General features: G+C 43.3%; 1 protein-coding gene across 1 annotated transcript in view; it reads left to right on the top strand.

Annotated features, from left to right (window-relative positions):
* scn5lab (sodium channel, voltage gated, type V-like, alpha b) overlaps positions 1-20,853 on the top strand; it is a 186,185-nt gene that overhangs the window by 18,748 nt on the left and 146,584 nt on the right. The window contains exons 2-3 of the mRNA XM_055928636.1: positions 16,739-17,047; positions 20,253-20,371. Of these exons, the coding sequence (XP_055784611.1) occupies positions 16,781-17,047; positions 20,253-20,371 (386 nt within the window). The 5' untranslated portion in view covers positions 16,739-16,780. The remainder of the gene's footprint in view (positions 1-16,738; positions 17,048-20,252; positions 20,372-20,853) is intronic.

Genomic DNA, 20,853 nt, shown 5'->3' on the forward strand with positions numbered 1-20,853 from the left:
CTTTGTTTATGGCACATAGCCTTTAGCTTCACGGTTTGTTTTGTAGTGTTGATTGTTTTGTTCGGCGTCTTTTCTAATAAAAAGAAAATGTACGCTCACCACGCTGCACCTTGGTCCAGTTCATTCAACGGCCGTGACACTCCCAACACAATTTCCTTCCCAGTTCACACCTTACACCTTTTTGGGAAAGGTTTAGAAACAAAAAATGAAACAAACCCCCACATATACCTCAAATATACATTAACACACAGAAACAGCACATCCTCCATATAATTCATCTCATAGGACTAATAGTACTGTAGAGCTCTTTTTACTTGCACACAATATAGCTGGGCCACCCCATCCTGTCCCTATGGGTCCACCACACTGCAGCGCCCCAAACCAACACAGCCCACTCATCTTTAGGATCTTAGTGAAGCGTTCATTATTGGTGTCGGGTGTGTTAGGTCAAGGTGAGAGAGACAACCCACAGGATGGCAGACCCCAAGGGCCAGGACTGAGCAGCCCGGCAGCTAGGGATTGCCTAAAGAGGTATCTCCCTTGACTTGGGCATGTTTTCACTACAGACTCCTTAAGTCATACTGTATTCCATATGAGGCCTCCAGAACTTATGAATCTTGCCCAGTACTCTTAATCAAATCTAGTGATACATAACTTGACATTGTGGGAGGAACCAACCTTCCAATTAATGGCAATGCATTTCCTAGCCGCTATAAATGCTTGGTTACACAGTTTCGTCATGTAACAGTCTCCAGTATCAACATTTCCAATCAAACAAAAACTGTGAGAAGGGAGAATCTATAGACATGCTGAGATAAAAGAACATAATCTTTGACGGAATTCAGCCAGCCTTCATAATATGTCCCCTTTTGTGTTTTACACCTCCTGCATAGGAATTACATTTCTGAGTGCATGTAATTCAGTTTCACTGGTATATAGTACTTTATATGGATGATCTTAAACTGAACATGACTGGGCATTCAAACACATCTGTATCCATACATTATCATCAATAGCTTCTACCAGGTCTTCCTCACATTTTTGTTTTACATGTTTTGTGTCATCGGGAAAAGCCTCCATCAACCCTTGATGCAGTTTGGAAATCAACTTTGGAGGTTTGTCAGATTGCCTTAAAATAGCATCTGGCTTGTCCAGTGTTTGCCGCACAGAGAGAATAAAGTGTGCTAAAATTCACCTCACCTACTCAAAGACTGGTCTTCCCTGGCTGCCTGACCCTGCTGAGACCCCTGTCACCATCTGATCCTCCTAAAATGAGGCATGACAAAAAATTACCTTGGTGTACATTTATACATTATATTATCCAATAATAGAATCATTGGTTCAATAAGTGAAATTACCGTTAGTCCATGATCCCAGATTGTAGCTTTAAGATTAAACTGCTGTCCTGTAGCTACTGTAGCTCTAGCCATCAATTCAAGATGGAACTTTTTGTATCATTCACTGATATTGTTAATATACATCAGAAATCACCTGAGCTTCATAGACTGGTCATCCCTGGCTGTCTGACCCTGCTGGGACCCCTGTCACCTTCTGATCCTGCTAAGACCTGATGAGCATAAGATCCTGCTAAGACCTGATGAGCATACGATCCTGCTAAGACCTGATGATCTGATGAGCATAGTGTTGTGTACTGACTGCACTAGAGGGCTGTATTCCCACGGGATGCCTGCAGGACCTGCGGGTCTGACAGAAATCATTGGGGCGCGGTCTGCATTTTTCATGCTGTGGGCGGGAGCAGGCGGTCAGACAGATGACTTTGGGATGATTTTTTTTTTTTGTCCCACAGATTATTTGGAAACGGTCCTCTTTCTGCTTTGTATGCATTAGCCTACCTATTGTATTAAAAACACATCTTTTTGCATTATTCAAAAGTTCTACTAAACTAAAATATGGAATTGTTTTATGATGGTCGTACCATGGATAATTTTTCTATTTGATCCAGAATTTTAGGACCCCAGTAGGTATAAAAAAAAGTTAGAATATATATAGTTGAAGTCGGAAGTTTACATACACTTAGGTTGGAGTCATTAAAACTAATTTTTCAACCACTCCACAAATGTCTCGTTAACAAACTATAGTCTTGGACAGTTGGTTAGGACGTCTACTTTGTGCATGACACAAGTAATTTTTCCAACAATTGTTTACAGACAGATTATTTCACTTATAATTCGCTGTATCACAATTCCAGTGGGTCAGAAGTTTACATACACTAAATTGACTGTGCCTTTAAACAACTTTGAAAATTCCAGAAAATTATGTCATGGCTTTAGAAGCTTCTGATAGGCTAATTGACAACATTTGAGTCAATTGGAGGTGTACCTGTGGATGTATTTCAAGGCCTACCTTCAAACTCAGTGCCTCTTCGCTTGACATCAGGTGAAAATCAAAAGAAATCAGCCAAGACCTCAGAAAAAAATTGTAGACCTCCACAAGTCTGGTTCATCCTTGGAAGCAATTTCTAACCGCCTGAAGGTACCACGTCCATCTGCACAAATAATAGTGCGCAAGTATAAACACCATGGAACCACACAGCTGTCATACCGCTCAGGAAGAAGACGTGTTCTGTCTCCTAGAGATGAACGTACTTTGGTGCGAAAAGTGCAAATCAATCCCAGAACAACAGCAAAGGACCTTGTGAAGATGCTGGAGGAAACAGGTACAAACGTATCTATATCCACAGTAAAACGAGTCCTATATCGACATAACCTGAAAGGCCACTCAGCAAGGAAGAAGCCAGTGCTTCAAAACCGCCATAAATAAGCCAGACTACAGTTTGCAACTGAACATGGGGACAAAGATCGTACTTTTTTGGAGAAATGTCCTCTGGTCTGATGAAACAAAAATAGAACTCTTTGGCCATAATGACCATCGTTATGTTTGGAGGAAAAAGGGGAACGCTTGCAAGCCGAAGAACACCATCCCAACCGTGAAGCACGGGGATGGCAGCATCATGTTGTGGGGGTGCTTTGCTGCAGGAGGGACTGGTGCACTTCACAAAATAGATGGCATCAAGAGGAAGAAAATTATGTGTATATATTGAAGCAACATCTCAAGACACCAGTCAGGAAGTTAAAGCTTGGTCGCATGCCCATAAAAACGCATTGAATAAAAGATTCATACATGGCAAAACAGATAGTAAAAAAGGAAGTTTGTTTTTAAGTGTCTGTCCTATATCTGAGAAATATAAGAAAGATCAGGATTTTTAATAATTTCTTACCCATATTTAAAGCGTAGGTAACATAAACATCACTACATGTAACATCTGGATTTGCAGTAGAATACACATCAAAAGTCCCAATGCAAAATTACACCCCACTTTCCTATTTTTCAAGTTATTACATAAAATTTATCAGAATTCAGAAGAATGCCGAAGTCATGCCGGAATTTTTTTTTTGCGGAGTGTGATGTAATATGGAGGACCCGGCAAGCCAGCCTATTGCGTATAATGTTAACTCCAACAGAAATAACTTCAAATGTATAACTTCAAATTAAACCAAACCGTTTGCGCTCATGACTACTGGTTTAAGTAAAATTTTCAACCAACTTACAAGCAAATACTTTATCAGCTTGCACAGTTGCTAGCCAACTAGCCTGCTAACGTTAGCCCTACTAGCCTGTTAATGTTAGCTCTACCAACCTGCTAACGTTAGCCCTACTAGCCTGTTAAGGTTAGCTCTACCAACCTGCTAACGTTAGCCCTACTAGCCTGTTAAGGTTAGCTCTACCAACCTGCTAAGGTTATGTTAGCACAGCGTGACTCAGACAGTTGCTACCAACACCTATTTTGTAGCTCAAACGTTTCGGACGCTACAGATGTTTTCGAGAGAAGACCAATTTTCAGGATGTCTCCTGGTCTGAAACATCGCTGTAGCTCTGCCACCTTTCACCGCAGATGCGGAAGGCTGACATTGGCGGATGTGGAGGATTGAGACGCAGCCCATGCAAAAGCAGATATCTCTATCTTAAACAGATGGACTTTGATGGGGATTATTTTATTATGCTAATTCAATTTGTATGCGGGTACGGACATTGACTCTAGAGGGTTATGAAAGAGATTGCTGTGTTTTTACACTATCTAATCATGGCATGGGGTTGTTCAATGACCAACATGTATTTCTTTAAAATCTATCACTTGATGGTTTAGTTTCAGAGACAAATAATTATGTTCTTTTGCTAAATGCTATAAATCCACCTCACTCTCAGAGAAATGAGTAGTACTGCTAGGTTTTACACAGTTAAATCTGACAAATAACTACAATTTTTATAAAGAAATGTACAAATGATTTGTGACATCAGTATTTAATTTAGCAGATGATTTTATCCAGAGCAATTTATAACAAGTGCATTAATCTTAAAATAGCTAGGCGAGACAACCACATATCACAGCCAAATATACAGGATACAAACATTCCAGTCCAGATAAATAATGGATATATACCATTTTGCAACAAAAGAAACACTTTCATACACATCTAAAATCTATGAATTAAAAATCTTATAACATCAATATTTTACACACACATGAAGGTACTCATACGCAATCATGAATATATATAAGTATAGCATTTTGGATATTGCGTTTTGGAAATACACTCTTCAAATACATAGCTTAAGTATTAGGTTGACAGTTCATTTAGTTTCCAGATGTGGCTACCTACTTTGTCACAGTTGTCCCCTTGGTGAAGGGCCTGTATTGGGTTGGGTCCCCCTTTCTCGCTAATCTCCTCTTGTAGTGTACACATTGACATCTTGAGCCAACACCATGGACATCTTGAGCCAACACCATGGACATCTTGAGCCAACACCATGGACATCTTGAGCCAACACCATGGACATCTTTTGCCAACACCATGGACATCTTGAGCCAACACCATAGACATCTTGAGCCAACACCATGTACATCTTTAGCCAACACCGTGGGCATCTTGAGCCAACACCATGGACATCTTGAGCCAACACCATGTACATCTTTAGCCAACACCGTGGGCATCTTGAGCCAACACCATAGATATCTTGAGCCAACACCATGTACATCTTTAGCCAACACCATGGGCATCTTGAGCCAACACCATGTACATCTTTAGCCAACACCATGGGCATCTTGAGCCAACACCATGGACACCTTGAGCCAACACCATGGACATCTTGAGCCAACACCATGGACATCTTGAGCCAACACCATGGACATCTTGAGCCAATACCATAGACATCTTGAGCCAACACCATGTACATCTTTAGCCAACACCGTGGGCATCTTGAGCCAACACCATGGACATCTTGAGCCAACACCATGGACATCCTGAGCCAACACCATGGACATCTTGAGCCAACACCATAGACATCTTGAGCCAACACCATGTACATCTTTAGCCAACACCGTGGGCATCTTGAGCCAACACCGTGGACATCTTGAGCCAACACCATGTGCATCTTTAGCCAACACCGTGGGCATCTTGAGCCAACACCATAGACATCTTGAGCCAACACCATGGACATCTTGAGCCAACACCATGGACATCTTGAGCCAACACCATAGACATCTTGAGCCAACACCATGTACATCTTTAGCCAACACCATGTATATCTTGAGCCAAGACCATGGACATCTTGAGCCAACACCGTGGGCATCTTGAGCCAACACCATAGACATCTTGAGCCAACACCATGTACATCTTTAGCCAACACCGTGGGCATCTTGAGCCAACACCATGGACATCTTTAGCCAACACCATGGACATCTTGAGCCAACACCATGGACATCTTGAGCCAACACCATGGACATCTTGATCCAAAACCATGGGACATTGATTGAGGGACAAAGAGATAAAAAGATAAAGGGAGAGAGAGAGAGAGAAAGATAGAGAGATGGAGATGAGAGAGAGACAGTCATGGATCGTGAAAGACAGAGAGGAAAGGAATAAAGAGGTGGTGAAATCTTCCCACATCATTACACAACAACTCAGCCTCCCAAAGCCTCATGGGACCAAGCAAGCTGAAAAAAGAAGGAAAAAACCCTGTCAAACAAATCAACAATCAACAATGAAGCAACATGTTGGCAAGAACACCAAGGAAACATTTGAATAATCAAACAGTGATTATAAACGCACACGCAAGCTGCGTCGGAGGCCAAATTTCAGAGAGTCTGACTTCCCAAATCAACTACCCCTACGTGAACCCCCCCCCCCCCCCCCCCTCCCATTCACAACGTGGTCTCAGGGTATTTCGTTTTAATCTGTATGTAAATCCATTACGTTAGTTATATCATGAAAGGAATAGCAGTCGCACAAAATCATATGAATTAGAGGACGGTGATTAAGTATACCAAACATTAAGAACTCTTTCCATGAAATAGACTGACCAGGTGAGTCCAGGTGAAAGCTATGATCCCTTATTGATGTCACTTGTTAAATCCACTTCAGTTAGTGTAGACGAAGGAGAGGAGACAGGTTAAAGAATGATTTTAAGCCTTTAGACAATTGAAACATGGATTGTGTATGTATACCATTCAGATGGTGAATGGGCCAGACAATATATTTAAAATGGTAGTAGGTGCCAGTTGCACAGGTTTGTGTCAAGAACTGCAAAGCTGCTGGGTTTTTCACACTTAACAGTTTCTTGTGTGTATCATGAATGGCCCACTACCCAAAGGACATCCAGCCAACTTGACAGAACTGTGGGAAGCATTGGAGTCAACATGGGCCAGCGTCCATGAGGAACGCTTTCAACACCTTGTAGAGTCCATGCCCTGACAAATTGAGGCTGTTCTGAGGGCAAAAGGGGTGGGAGGCATCTCAAAAATAGGAAGGTGTTGCTAATGTTTGGTATACTTAGTGTATAGTATTTTACGTCTTACCCGGTCCCACAATAGCGTACGAATTGGATGAAGTAATTTATCATATGTCTTGGAGGGCGTATAGCATTATAGCTTTCTCTGAGACCAGGTTGCTTCTTGCGTCATAACAACCAAGAATTACGGGGAGAATTTACGTTGGCGGTTAGGGGAACTAACGAAAATGGTTAGGTGAATTTATGTGGCAGGTTAGGTGAATTGGGTTAAGTTTAGAATAAGGGTTAGGGGAAATGTTAGCTAAAATGCTATATTTGTCCGCTACACGAACACTCAACCTTTGGATTTCTAGATGGTCACGAATTGCACCCACACATCCTCCGCGACCAACCTCCCTTCTTTCATTTCTGTCTAAAGTAACTACCTACTATCGATAGGTATTATACATCTTACAGGTGCTCAGAAATACATAAAGTGTGTTTCGTATGGCTCTGAGGCCGGGTTGCCCTTCAAACCTCTTTGTTTCTTAATTTACTCTCAATTCTCATCTTTTCCTCTCCTCCCCTCTTTTCTTCTCGTCCCCTGTGGTCAAAGCAAAGGAGTTGATTAGACAGAGGGTTCAGTTCGGGTGCAGTTGTCTTGCCCAAATTAATAATCTGTCACGAGGGGGTCACCAGTCATCGATGACAGTGTTTTTGCCTCCATCCCCTTGTTAATTAAGCATGTAACGGTGTTGGGGGAGGGTTAGGGTGTCTATGCACTGTGCATGCATTTGTGTGTATCTGTGTGTATGCGGTTTGTGTGTGTGTGTGTCTTGAAAGAACGGAGATAGATTAAAGACAAGCTGTAATCCTATAGGGACATAAGGTCTCAATAATAACTAACTGATGATGAAGAAGCCGTCGGTTAAGATGCCGGCAACATTGATTAACCATAATCCCTTTTTCCCCCTCATCACAGTGACTATGGAATCAATTCAACAAAGCCTGTATTTTGTGGGCTGATTTACAGCAACGAAAGGCTCAGTGTTTTTCCTAATCACTGGTTTCTCTGAAAACTGAGCATCAAGGTTAGAGGTGCACCACACACTTATGATGAAGGATAACTACTCTGTCAATCTCTGTTGACCGTGGTATGTGAGTGTGAGAATGTGATGTGTGCACGCACATGCACCCAAGCCTCTGTCCGTTGCCCTTCCATCTCAAGAGATATCTAGAGTGGTTTACTCGGTTTGAATCCTAGAATAAATCGGCAATTGCACAATAACGCTACAAATAATGGTTCTTATCAACAAACATCATTTTCCCCCGGTTTATATCGAACACATCCCCATCCAGGCTACCATACGATGGTGAGACATAAATGACCAAAGGTCTAAAGACGAGTCATGCTACAGGCCCATTCAGTCCCCTCAGGCTGATGACTCTTCTTACATCCCAGTTGTAATGGTCTAATAGGAAACCTAGATGAATAATGCTGACAGCCTGTAAAGTGACTCTATGCTTCAGCTGGATATGCTGGATAGAGGCCCTGACTGGGCCCTAGGCTGACAGTCTCTGGCACCGCTGGTACATTGCTCCTCCATGTGTTGCTCTTTATTGCTGATTTCCCAAAAGGATACCAGGTCAATCCCCAGTCTGAGTCTAGGCGGGTTTGGGGTGAGGGCAGAGGGTTTGTGGGGTAGTGGGGTGGTGGGCTTGACCCGAGCGCTGAAGTTAGGGGCCAGGTCTCCCTTGCAAAAGCGGTATTTTGACCTCGATGGGACAGCCTGTTAAAATAATGATGCTATAAATAATGAATGTATGTCTGAGGTACATTTCTGATTTAATAGGGATTCCCTGGGTTATGGAACAAAAGCTAGGCTGTGTTCAATGAAGTGACATGTTCATAACATTTCGGATAGAAATGTAGCTAACATGATTCCTAATTCTAGAGAGAGAGAGAGAAAGAAACAGAGAGAACACACACGTGTGTGTGTGTGTGTGTGTGTGTGTGTGTGTGTGTGTGTGTGTGTGTGTGTGTGTGTGTGTGTGTGTGTGTGTGTGTGTGTGTGTGTGTGTGTGTGCAGTAGGCAAGCTGTTCTAAACCCTCAACATCAGGGCCACAAGCTACATGTTCCTATCCTCAGGTAAACCCTATCTCCCCCCTCTCCCTTTTGTTCAGTATTCTCTTTAGACGCCTGCGCTCAAGTGCTGCAGCTGAAAGTACCCGAGTGGCGCAGGCAGCCAGCCTTTGAAATGAATCCGAGGCCCATTTAACTTGTTCAATACCCCTAGTGACCTACATAGTGCACTTTAGTGGATCAACCCTATTTTTGGAGGGAATTGCATTTGCCTAAACGGGCTCTTGGTCAAGCCTGACGAGCTGTCCTTTACATTTCATTAACTCCAGATATGCTGAGTGCTAGACTACAGGGTGCAATACTACAGGGTTCTAGACTACAGGGTGCAATACTACAGGGTAGTAGACTACAGGGTGCTAGACTACAGGGTGCAATACTACAGGGTGCAATACTACAGAGTGCAAGACTACAGGGTGCAAGACTACAGGGTGCAATACTACAGGGTGCAATACTACAGGGTGCAATACTACAGAGTGCAAGACTACAGGGTGCAATACTACAGAGTGCAATTCTACAGGGTGCAATACTACAGAGTGCAATACTACAGAGTGCAATACTACAGAGTGCAATACTACAGGGTGCAATACTACAGGGTGCAATACTACAGAGTGCAATACTACAGAGTGCAATACTACAGAGTGCAATACTACAGGGTGCAATACTACAGAGTGCAATACTACAGAGTGCAATACTACAGGGTGCAATACTACAGAGTGCAAGACTACAGAGTGCAAGACTACAGGGTGCAATACTACAGAGTGCAATACTACAGAGTGCAATACTACAGGGTGCAATACTACAGAGTGCAAGACTACAGGGTGCTAGACTACAGGGTGTAATACTACAGAGTGTAATACTACAGAGTGCAATACTACAGAGTACAATACTACAGAGTGCAATACTGCAGGGTGCAATACTACAGAGTGCAATACTACAGAGTGCAATACTACAGGGTGCAATACTACAGAGTGCAAGACTATAGACTGCAAGACTACAGGGTGCAATACTACAGAGTGCAATACTACAGAGTGCAATAATACAGAGTGCAAGACTACAGGGTGCAATACTACAGAGTGCAATACTACAGAGTGCAAGACTACAGGGTGCAATACTACAAGGTGCTAGACTACAGGGTGCTAGACTACAGGGTGCAATATTACAGGGTGCTAGACTACAGGGTGCAATACTACAGGGTGCAATACTACAAGGTGCTAGACTACAGGGTGCTATACTACATTGTGCAATACTACAGGGTGCAATACTACAAGGTGCTAGACTACAGGGTGCTAGACTACAGGGTGCTAGACTACAGGGTGCTAGACTACAGGGTGCAATACTACAGGGTGCTAGACTACAGGGTGCTAGACTACAGGGTGCAATACTACAGGGTGCAATACTATAGGGTGCAATACTACAGGGTGCTAGACTACAGGGTGCTAGACTACAGGGTGCAATACTACAGGGTGCAATACTACAGGGTGCAATACTACAGGGTGCTAGACTACAGGGTGCAATACTACAGGGTGCTAGACTACAGGGTGCAATACTACAGGGTGCTAGACTACAGGGTGCAATACTACAGGGTGCTAGACTACAGGGTGCAATACTACAGGGTGCTAGACTACAGGGTGCTAGACTACAGGGTGCAATACTACAGGGTGCAATACTACAGGGTGCAATACTACAGAGTGCAATACTACAGAGTGCAATACTACAGGGTGCAATACTACAGAGTGCAAGACTATAGACTGCAAGACTACAGGGTGCAATACTACAGAGTGCAATACTACAGAGTGCAATACTACAGAGTGCAATACTACAGGGTGCAATACTACAAGGTGCTAGACTACAGGGTGCAATATTACAGGGTGCTAGACTACAGGGTGCAATATTACAGGGTAATAATACAGAGTGCAAGACTACAGGGTGCAATACTACAGAGTGCAATACTACAGAGTGCAAGACTACAGGGTGCAATACTACAAGGTGCTAGACTACAGGGTGCTAGACTACAGGGTGCAATATTACAGGGTGCTAGACTACAGGGTGCAATATTACAGGGTGCAATACTACAAGGTGCTAGACTACAGGGTGCTAGACTACAGGGTGCAATACTACAGGGTGCTAGACTACAGGGTGCAATACTACAGGGTGCTAGACTACAGGGTGCTAGACTACAGGGTGCAATATTACAGGGTGCAATACTACAGGGTGCAATACTACAGGGTGCAATAATACAGAGTGCAAGACTACAGGGAGTTAGACTACAGGTCACTAGACTACAGGGTGTTAGACTACAGGTCACTAGACTACAGGGTGGTAGAATACAGGTCACCAGACTCCTGGGTGTTAAATTACAGGGTGTTAGACTACAGGGTGTAAGACTACAGGTTGCTAGACTACTGGGTGTTAAATTACAGGGTGTATATTTACATGGTGTTAGACTACATTGTGTCAGACTACAGGGTGCTAGACTACAGGGTGTTAGACTACAGGGTGTTAGACTACAGGCTGCTAGACTACAGGGTGTTAGACTACAGGGTGTTAGACTACAGGGGGTTAGACTACAGGGTGTAAGACTACAGGTCACTAGACTACTGGGTGTTAAATTACAGGGTGTATATTTACAGGGTGTTAGACTACATTGTGTCAGACTACAGGGTGCTAGACTACAGGGTGTTAGACTACAGGGTGCTAGACTACAGGGTGTTAGACTACAGGGTGCTAGACTACAGGTGTCTAGACTACAGGTTGCTAGACTACAGGGTGCTAGACTACAACTCACTAGACTACTGGGTGTTAAATTACAGGGTGCTAGACTACAGGGTGCTAGACTACAACTCACTAGACTACTGGGTGTTAAATTACAGCGTGTATATTTACAGGGTGTTACACTACATTGTGTCAGACTACAGGGTGTTAGACTACAAGTTGTTAGACTACAGGGTGTCAGACTACAGGGTGCTAGACTACAGGGTGTTAGACTACACTGTGTCAGACTACAGGGTGCTAGACTACAGGGTGTTAGACTACAGGGTGTTAGACTACAGGGTGCTAGACTGCAGGTCACCAGACTACATGTCACTAGACTACAGGGTGATAGACTACAGGTCACCAGACTACAGGTCACCAGACTACAGGTCACCAGACTACTGGTCACTAGACTACTGGTCACTAGACTACAGGTCACTAGACTACAGGGTGCTAGACTACATGTCACTAGACTACAGGTCACCAGACTACTGGTCACTAGACTACTGGTCACTAGACTACTGGTCTCTAGACTACAGGTCACTAGGCTACAGGTCGCTAGACTACAGGGTGCTAAACTATAGGGTGCTAGACTACAGGTCACTAGACTACAGGTCGCTAGACTACAGGTCACCAGACTACAGGTCACCAGACACCAGGTCACTAGACTACAGGTCACCAGACACCAGGTCACTAGACTACAGGGTGCTAAACTATAGGGTGCTAGACTACAGGAAACTAGACTACAGGTCACTAGACTACAGGTCGCTAGACTACATGACACTAGACTACAGAGTGTTAGAATATATGTCACTAGACTACAGGGTGATAGACTCCAGGGTGCTACACTACAGGTCACTAGACTACAGGGTGCTAGACTACAATGTGCTAGACTACAGGGTGCTAGACTACAGGATGCTAAATTACAGGTCACTAGATTACAGCTCAGTAGACTACAGATCACTAGACTACAGATCACTAGACTACAGGTCACTAGATTACAGGTCACTAGACTACAGGTCACTAGATTACAGGTCACTAGACTACAGGGTGCTAGACTTTACTTTAACAGAGCAGAAATAACGCTGTTTTTATAATGCCGTAAACAAAGTGTTGTGGTATACTTACGGGATTCAATCATCTGGACTGGCCTAGGGGGCCCTGGCGGTAGCTTCCCAAATAATGAACGCAGAGGTTGTGTGTGTGTGTGTGTGTGTGTGTGTGTGTGTGTGTGTGTGTGTGTGTGTGTGTGTGTGTGTGTGTGTGTGTGTGTGTGTGTGTGTGTGTGTGTGTGTGTGTGTGTGTGTGTGTGTGTGTGTGTGTGTGTGTGTGTGTGTGGGTGGGTGTGTATGAGTCCGTGTGGGTGTGTGTATGAGTCCGTGTGGGTGTGTGTTAGAGTCCGTGTGGGTGTGTGTATGAGTCCGTGTGGGTGTGTGTGTGTGTCTTTCTCTGTGTCTGTGCTCTGATACCTCATTGGGGGTGACCTGTGATTGGGTTACCAGGGTTACCAGGTCTCTGATTTGTGTTGGGAACAAAGGCAGCCCTGACCACCAGGCACTAGTGACAATCAATGTAAATAACACATTAAGGTAATTGGACACACAGTATTTGGGCACGTTTTTTAAATGTTTTGCAACAGAAATTGAAAATTAGTCTTTCTTATTGAATGAGTCCAAGTAGGCCCTCCCCGTTTCAAATCGTTTTCTTCCGTTTGTTGACTACTGACCCTGGCTCTCCCGTCTGCTTGGCTTCGTGTTGTGATGTTAGAGTCAGTGATGACTGCATGCACACAATCACACATAGTAGGCCTGTTACGCAAATGCCTATACACAGTACTAGATATATTTTTTACTGCACTATAAAAAGAAAGTGCTATCTAAAACCTCAAAGGGTTCTTCGGCTGTCCCCATAGGAGAACCCTTTTAAGAACCCTTTTTGGTTCAAGGTAGAACCCTTTTGGTCTCCATGTAGAACCCTTTCTACAGAGGGTTCTACATGGAGACCAAAGGGTTCTACCTGGAACCAAAAAGGGATATCCTATGGGGACAGCCCAGGAACCCTTTTGGAACCATTTGTTTCTAAATGTAGACCTGAGAAATGACAGGAGAAAGTAAATAAGCCGTGCATTTGTTTCTTGTGTTGAATGTACAGTACAGTACAGAACAGTACAGTCATTCTGCGTCAATGTTGATGTGTTATCAGGATATCCAAGTCTGGGGTCCCTATTCTCTTCACTCCATTAGGTGTCTTGTCTCTTCAGATAGCATCTCTGGGCTCCATAACTACAAAGCATTAGAAGCTGAGGCGTCCATTTATTTACACTGTACATGCACACGCTTAACAATTTCATTTATGATACACAACAATACATTATTAGCTCTTTGAATTATCTTCATCTTTAATATTTTCCCAAATACACATGAATCCTGTACTGGTGGTTACTAAGATAATTATATAGGTCATAAAAATGGCTATTGAAAAGAAACATGGGAATAACCAGTGCTGGTTGTGAAAACATGGACACATGAGAGAGGCAGAATTCTGTCAAAGCAAAGGCAGATGCAAAGTTGGTTGAGGTTATGCTGCGAGAGAGAGAAAAGCAACCCAAGCGTACTGGCGTTTTGTTCAGCCCTTCACAATGTCCGTTGCATCAGGGTCCGGGGCAGTAAATAGCTGAAATGGTATGGAAGTAAAAGGCGAGACTTCACATGCATGGTGTACAGGCGCAGGGCGCCACACAAAGGCCATGGAATCACACACAGATTGATTTAACCTGTTTATATAGATGCAAAACACGAGGGGATATTTATGTCATAGGCTTTAATGCAGAGTTGTGTCATAGATTTATGTCATAGGCTTTAATGCAGAGATATATTGTATAACATGTATAATATCTTAATGTACGGTTGACACTCATTGAAGTACTGCATTTTATAGATTTTTTTCATGGGGTTATTGACCCAAAAAGTGATTTCTGATTAAAAACATTCAGTAACACTTTATGAGCAGTTATTGTCACCTATGTAGTGCATTAATATAAGACGTTATGAATGTGTTTGCATTATATGAAAAATGTTTTTCATGGGATGTGTTACCAAATAGTCTATATTTTCAATGAAGTTGTCATCTTCTGAGCCTGCATTAATATGGAATCGGATAGGTAAGGCCTTAGGCAGGTCTAAAGTGGCGACAGGGATTATTTCGATATTTTATTCTCTAGTGAGCAGGTAGCTACCTGGTTGAAAGACTGTATAAGTCTCCAGACTCTGATGGACTGAGGTTGTAAGCTGAGGTAATGGGACATCAGGTGCTCTTTTGATGTGGACTCTCACAAGGAATAGCGTGAAGAAACGCATGAATGGATGAAAAATGAGGCCTGTCCAATCATTCAATTAGAATACAAAACAGATGGCATAGTCTGTTTGTGCACGGAAGTTTGTGCACCCACACAAACACGCGTACAGGCATTCACGCACACGCGCACAAACACACACACCAGTACACACCCACACCACGCATAACACAATAGTGCCACAATCTATTTTGGCGACAGAATAACTGTCCTCGGCTGAAGTGATGATGTGAGTGAAGGGGAGGCAATATCAATGACAATGACAACCGTTTCGTTATGATAACCCCCCAAGCTTGGTCTATCTGTACATTACAATAGCAACCAAATAGGACCCTTTGCTGCAGTGGGCTAAATCAGGGTCACACAGTGTTTCTTGATAGTCTTAAACAAATCTACTTTTTAACAAAAGTATACACCTCACACACATGGTTATGAGCTTAAAGAAAATAAGACACTTGTACCATGTCAGATATAGAGTTGAAAATGTATTACGTTTTGAGTTTGCATCCCAATATTACATTTTGTACCCGAAAAGTATTCAGACCCCTTGACTTTTTCCACATTTGTTACGTTACAGCCTTATTCTAAAATGGATTTAATTTTTAAAGATTCTCATCAATCTACACAAAATACTCCATAATGACAAAGCAGGAACTGTATTTTTTGAAATTTTTACAAACGTATTACAAAGAAAAAACAGATACCTTATTTACATAAGTATTCAGACCCTTTGCTTTGAGACTTGAAATTGAACTCAGGAGCATCCTGTTTCCATTGATCATCCTTGAGATGTTTCTACAACTTAATTGGAGTCCACCTGTGATAAATTCAGTTGATTGGACATGATTTGGACAGGCACACACCGGTCTATATAAGCAAAAACTAAGCCATAAGGTTGAAGGAATTGTCCGTAGAGCTCCGACACAGGATTGTGTCGAGGCACAGATCTGGGGAAGGGTACCAAAACATTTCTGCAGCTTTGAATGTCCCCAAGAACACAGAGGCCTCCATCATTCTTAAATGGAAGAAGTTTGGAACCACCAAGAAGAATGGGAGAAACTCTCCAGATACAGGTGTGCCAAGTTTGTAGCGTCATACCCAATAAGACTCGAGGCTGTAATCGCTGCCAAAGGTGCTTCAACAAAGTACTGATTAAAGGGTCTGAATACTTACGTAAATTGTATATTTTTATTGTATATTTTTTTTTTATGTCTAGAAACCAGTTTTTGCTCTGTCATTATGGGGTATTGTGTGTAGATTGATGAGGGGAAAAAACGATTTCATCCATTTTAAAATACGGCTGTAATGTAACAAAATCTAAAAATTCAAGGGGTCTGAATAGTTTCCGACTGGACTGTACATCACAAAAGACTGACATATAATAAAAGCGTTTTACATAGAAACACCAGATTTCTTATGTTTATTTTTTAAATGTTTATTTATTATGAAGTTATGAAAAAGATTAATAACATTCCACCAATGAGGCCACCAGAGTGCGATTTGGTTATTTGACTGCAGGAAAGAGGTCTATGTTAACTCAGGTCTGCATTTAGGAGTGATACCCCTGTGTGACTGCCTTGTTGATTACCTCTCTCTGTCTCTTTCTATCTCCCCCTCCCTACTCCCTCTCCCTATCACCCCCTCCCTACTCGCTACTCTCCCTCTCTCTATCTCTCTCTTTCCTTCCCCTCTCCACCCCTGGTAGCTGGTGAAGTCAACCCTAGGACAGGTGACTCAGGATGAGAAGATGGCCACCCTGCTGCTACCACCGGGTCCTGACAGCTTGCACCGGTTCACCCGGGAGTCCCTGGCTGCCGTGGAGCAGCGGATCGCTGAGGAGGAGGCCCGGCGTACCAAGCACTACCAAGAGGACCTGGGAGACGTGGAGCTGCCCCGGCCCCGGGCCGACCTGGAGGCCGGCAAACAGCTGCCACGCATCTTCGGCGACATCCCTGCCGGCCTGGTGGGCGTCCCACTGGATGACTTTGACCCATTCTACTTCAAGAACCAGAGAGTGAGCACTGGGGGGTGATGGTTGGTGGGAGAATGAGAGAGGCTGTGTGGGTGTGTGTTTGTGTGTGAGCGTGAGGTGGTGGGTGTCTCTCTCAAGGGTCCTTATACTTGTGTTCGAATGCCTGTGTTAAATGTGTTTCTAAGAGCATGTCACTTTTTATATCATCACTGACATCGCTTCCTTTGTCTATTGGAACTCCTTGAAGGATTTCCTCTTTAGTACCATTCCAATTACTGGAACATCTTCCTGTGTTCTTTTATTCATTTGAACCAATTTCCCCTTCTGAAACACATCTCTGGTGTACTCACAGTGACCCTCCTTATATAAAGCCTCTGAGATGGTGTGTGTGTGTGTGTGTGTATGTGTGTGTGTGTGTGTGTGTGTGTGTGTGTGTCTCATCCGTCCTAATGGAAACTGTCTGTGGCCTTCGAGGCAGGTTGAAAGGATTCCCCATACCCATTTTTGGGTGTGTACGTGCATGTGCGCTCATCTGCACGTGTGTGTGTTCTTAGGATGCAAAAGGTAGGACTGATTTACGAATAGAAGGATCAGGCAGACAGGCAGTCAGACAGACAGGCAGTCAGACAGACAGGCAGTCAGACAGACAGACAGACAGACAGACAGACAGACAGACAGACAGACAGACAGACAGACGATGGTTTACTGTTGCCACCATTATCTGTTTCTCACACAGTCCTTCTTCCTTAATAAAAATTTTGAAATGGGTTTGTGTCCCCCCCCCCACTGTGTAGACTGGAGGGTGCCTCATCAAGTCATTCTATACAGTATGCATTACAGTATACCTCCCAGAGTGGCACATTTTTGTTCCAAGCCGCTTGATAAGTTGAATTAGGTGTGTTAGTGCTGGGCTGGAACAAGAATGTGCAACCCTGGGTGTACTGTAGGACTGTAGATGAGAAGAACATGAATTCCAGGATGTAAATAATAATCTTTTAAGCTGGTGGATAAATCAAATTGAACTGACAGCTATGGCTGTAGTTGGTGTGGCATCTGTTGGATTTAAGTGATTTGAGTGTGTAGCAATTGAGGAAATAACATTGGATTTGATTTAATCAGTTGCCTAGGGAGTGGAAATTGTACCGGTACAGTATGTGAAAAGGACAGAGGCTAGAGTACTGGTTTTAAGGTGCTAAGTTTTAAAATTGGCCTTTCAAAATTCATCAGTCTGGAGCTTTGGTTGGTTTGCTGGAGGATACAGAGGGAGGCTGAGGTCTGAAGAGCTAGTTCTCCTGGGGATAGATAGTTCTCCTAGGGATATATAGTTATTCTGGGAATATATAGTTCTCCTGTGGATAGACAGTTATTCTGGGGATAGCTAGTTCTCCTGTGGATAGATAGTTATTATGGGGATAGATCGTTCTCCTTGGGATACATAGCTCTCCTGGGGATAGATAGTTATTCTGGGGATATATAGTTATCCTGGGGTTCGATAGATATCCTGGGGATCGATAGTTCTCTTGGGGATAGATAGTTATTCTGGGGATAGATAGTTGTTCTGGGGATAGAGGACATGTCAGCTGGATACAGCTGTGGGTCCTCACCTCACTTTCCTCTCTCTTCCTGAATGTTTCTGCCTCCCCCTCCCTCTCTCTCTCACTCAATCTCTCTCTCCCCATCCCTCCTACACTCCCTCTATCTCTCTCTTTCTCTCTCTGACTTTCTGTCAATCTCTCTCTCCCCATCCCTCCTGCACCCCTCTCTCTCTCTTTATTTTTCTCTCTCTTTCTCTCTTACTCTCCCTTAATCTCTCTCTCCCCATCCCTCCTGCACCCCCCCTCTCTCTCTATTTCTCTTTCTCTCTGACTCTCCCTCAATCTCTCTCTCCCCATCCCTCCTGCACCCCCCCTCTCTCTCTATTTCTCTCTCTTTCTCTCTATGACTCTCCCTCAATCTCTCTCTCCCCATCCCTCCTGCCCCCCTCTCTCTATCTCTTTCTCTCTCTCTCTGTCTCTCTTTCTCCTACCTCTCCCCCAGAGGATAAGAGCTCCTGCTAATTTCGCAAAGGTTTTGTAGAGGAATAAACCAAACCAAACCAACCTCTCATTGTTTACCTTAACCGGCACAGGCCATTTGATAATCCAATAGATCTATGCAAGCCCACACCGACAGACTGAGAGAGAGTGGATAAACTAGCTGGTACTATATGAACTACAGTTTAAGATATGTTTTCAGATGACTATGAAGGCTTGGGATGTGGACTCATCTTGAAATGAGTCTGTTTTGAGGTCTAAATACATTGGACTAGTGTTGCAAAACGAATCCCTGTTGTAACATTCCCGGAATCAGGATGGAATAGGCAGGAAATTTACTATTTGTAACGGTCCTGACCTGTTTTATGTTGTTTTTTGTATGTGTTTAGGTCAGGGCATGTGTTTTGGGTGGGCAGTCTATGTTATCTGTTTCTATGTTGGTTTTGGTTGCCTGGTATGGCTCTTAATTAGAGGCAGGTGTTTTGCGTTCTCCTCTAATTAAGAGTCATATTTAGGTAGGGTGTTCTCACTGTTTGTTTGTGGGTGATTGTCTCCTGTGTCTGTGTCGATGTTACACCATACGGGAATGTTTCGGTTTGTTCGTGCGTTTATGTAGTCTGTTCCTGTGTCAGCGTGCTTCGTGTATTATGTAAGTTCGTTTGTTCAGGTCTGTCTACATCGTTTTGTTATTTTGTTAGTTATATCAAGTATAGTTCGTTTTCGTCTTTGTCTGTTTTGTTTATTTAATAAATCATCATGTATTCACAACCCGCTGTGCCTTGGCTCGATCACTACTCCACCTCTTCTTATGAAGAGAGAGAGGAACGCCGTAACACTATTTCTAGAAAAGATGGGCTTTTTGGGAAAGTTATGCAACCCTACATCGGACACACTTTGAGTGTAAAGACATTTTACAGAGCAGAGAGTACCAGCATGGGGGACTTGCAATGTAATCAGTGATTTTGTTTGTTTGTGTTCGTGTGTGTGTGTGTGTGTGTGTGTGCGCGCGTGTGTGTGTGTGTATGTGTGTGTGCGTGGATGTACTGTCAGTGTGTGGTTGTTGCCACTGCAAGTTTATTGTACACGTTTATTGCCATGCCATATTGCCCTTAACCATGATGCATCTCTCTGTCTCTTTCAATCTCCCTCACCCCCTCTCTCTCTCACGTTATTCCTCTCTCTCTTTGTCTCTCTCGCTTCCTGTTTCTCCACAGACATTTATAGTACTGAACAAAGGGAAGGCCATCTTCCGATTTAGTGCCACGTCTGCACTCTATATTTTTAACCCCTTTCATCCTGTTAGAAGAGCATCGATTAAGGTTTTAGTACACTCATATCCTTTCTGATGGAACGCTCACAGCTCCACCAACACTTGTTTTAGGGTTTCAAAATGAAAATCAATGAGCAGAGACTGAACAACATTTGGGAGGGAACCAAAGCCTTAGAATGTACTCTGGTTCAGTTTGTCTAGTTAGATTGTCATGTCATTTTTGTTGTAATCATGTTGATATTGTGTACTAATGGGGGTAAATAGAGACAGGGGAGGGAGCTGAGCTGCTCAGAATTGAGCCGTTGGTATTGCCTGCTGTCTCTCACTATCAGTGAAGAGAGAAAATGTCAGTCCCACTATTAGTTTGCATTGTACTGTTTTATTACGCAAAATCAATGAATGAGAGGAGTCTACACAGGACTAGACTTGTCCTCTGCCTCATGTGCATTAGACTCATCTTAGAGGTCGTACTCCAAAACAGATTTCATCTCAAGCTTTCACTGACTCATAGACTCAGTGGATGGTTACTGTTAGGTTATGTAGAG

The sequence above is a fragment of the Salvelinus fontinalis genome, chromosome 7 (genome assembly GCF_029448725.1).
Source record: "Salvelinus fontinalis isolate EN_2023a chromosome 7, ASM2944872v1, whole genome shotgun sequence".
Taxonomy (NCBI): domain Eukaryota; kingdom Metazoa; phylum Chordata; class Actinopteri; order Salmoniformes; family Salmonidae; genus Salvelinus; species Salvelinus fontinalis.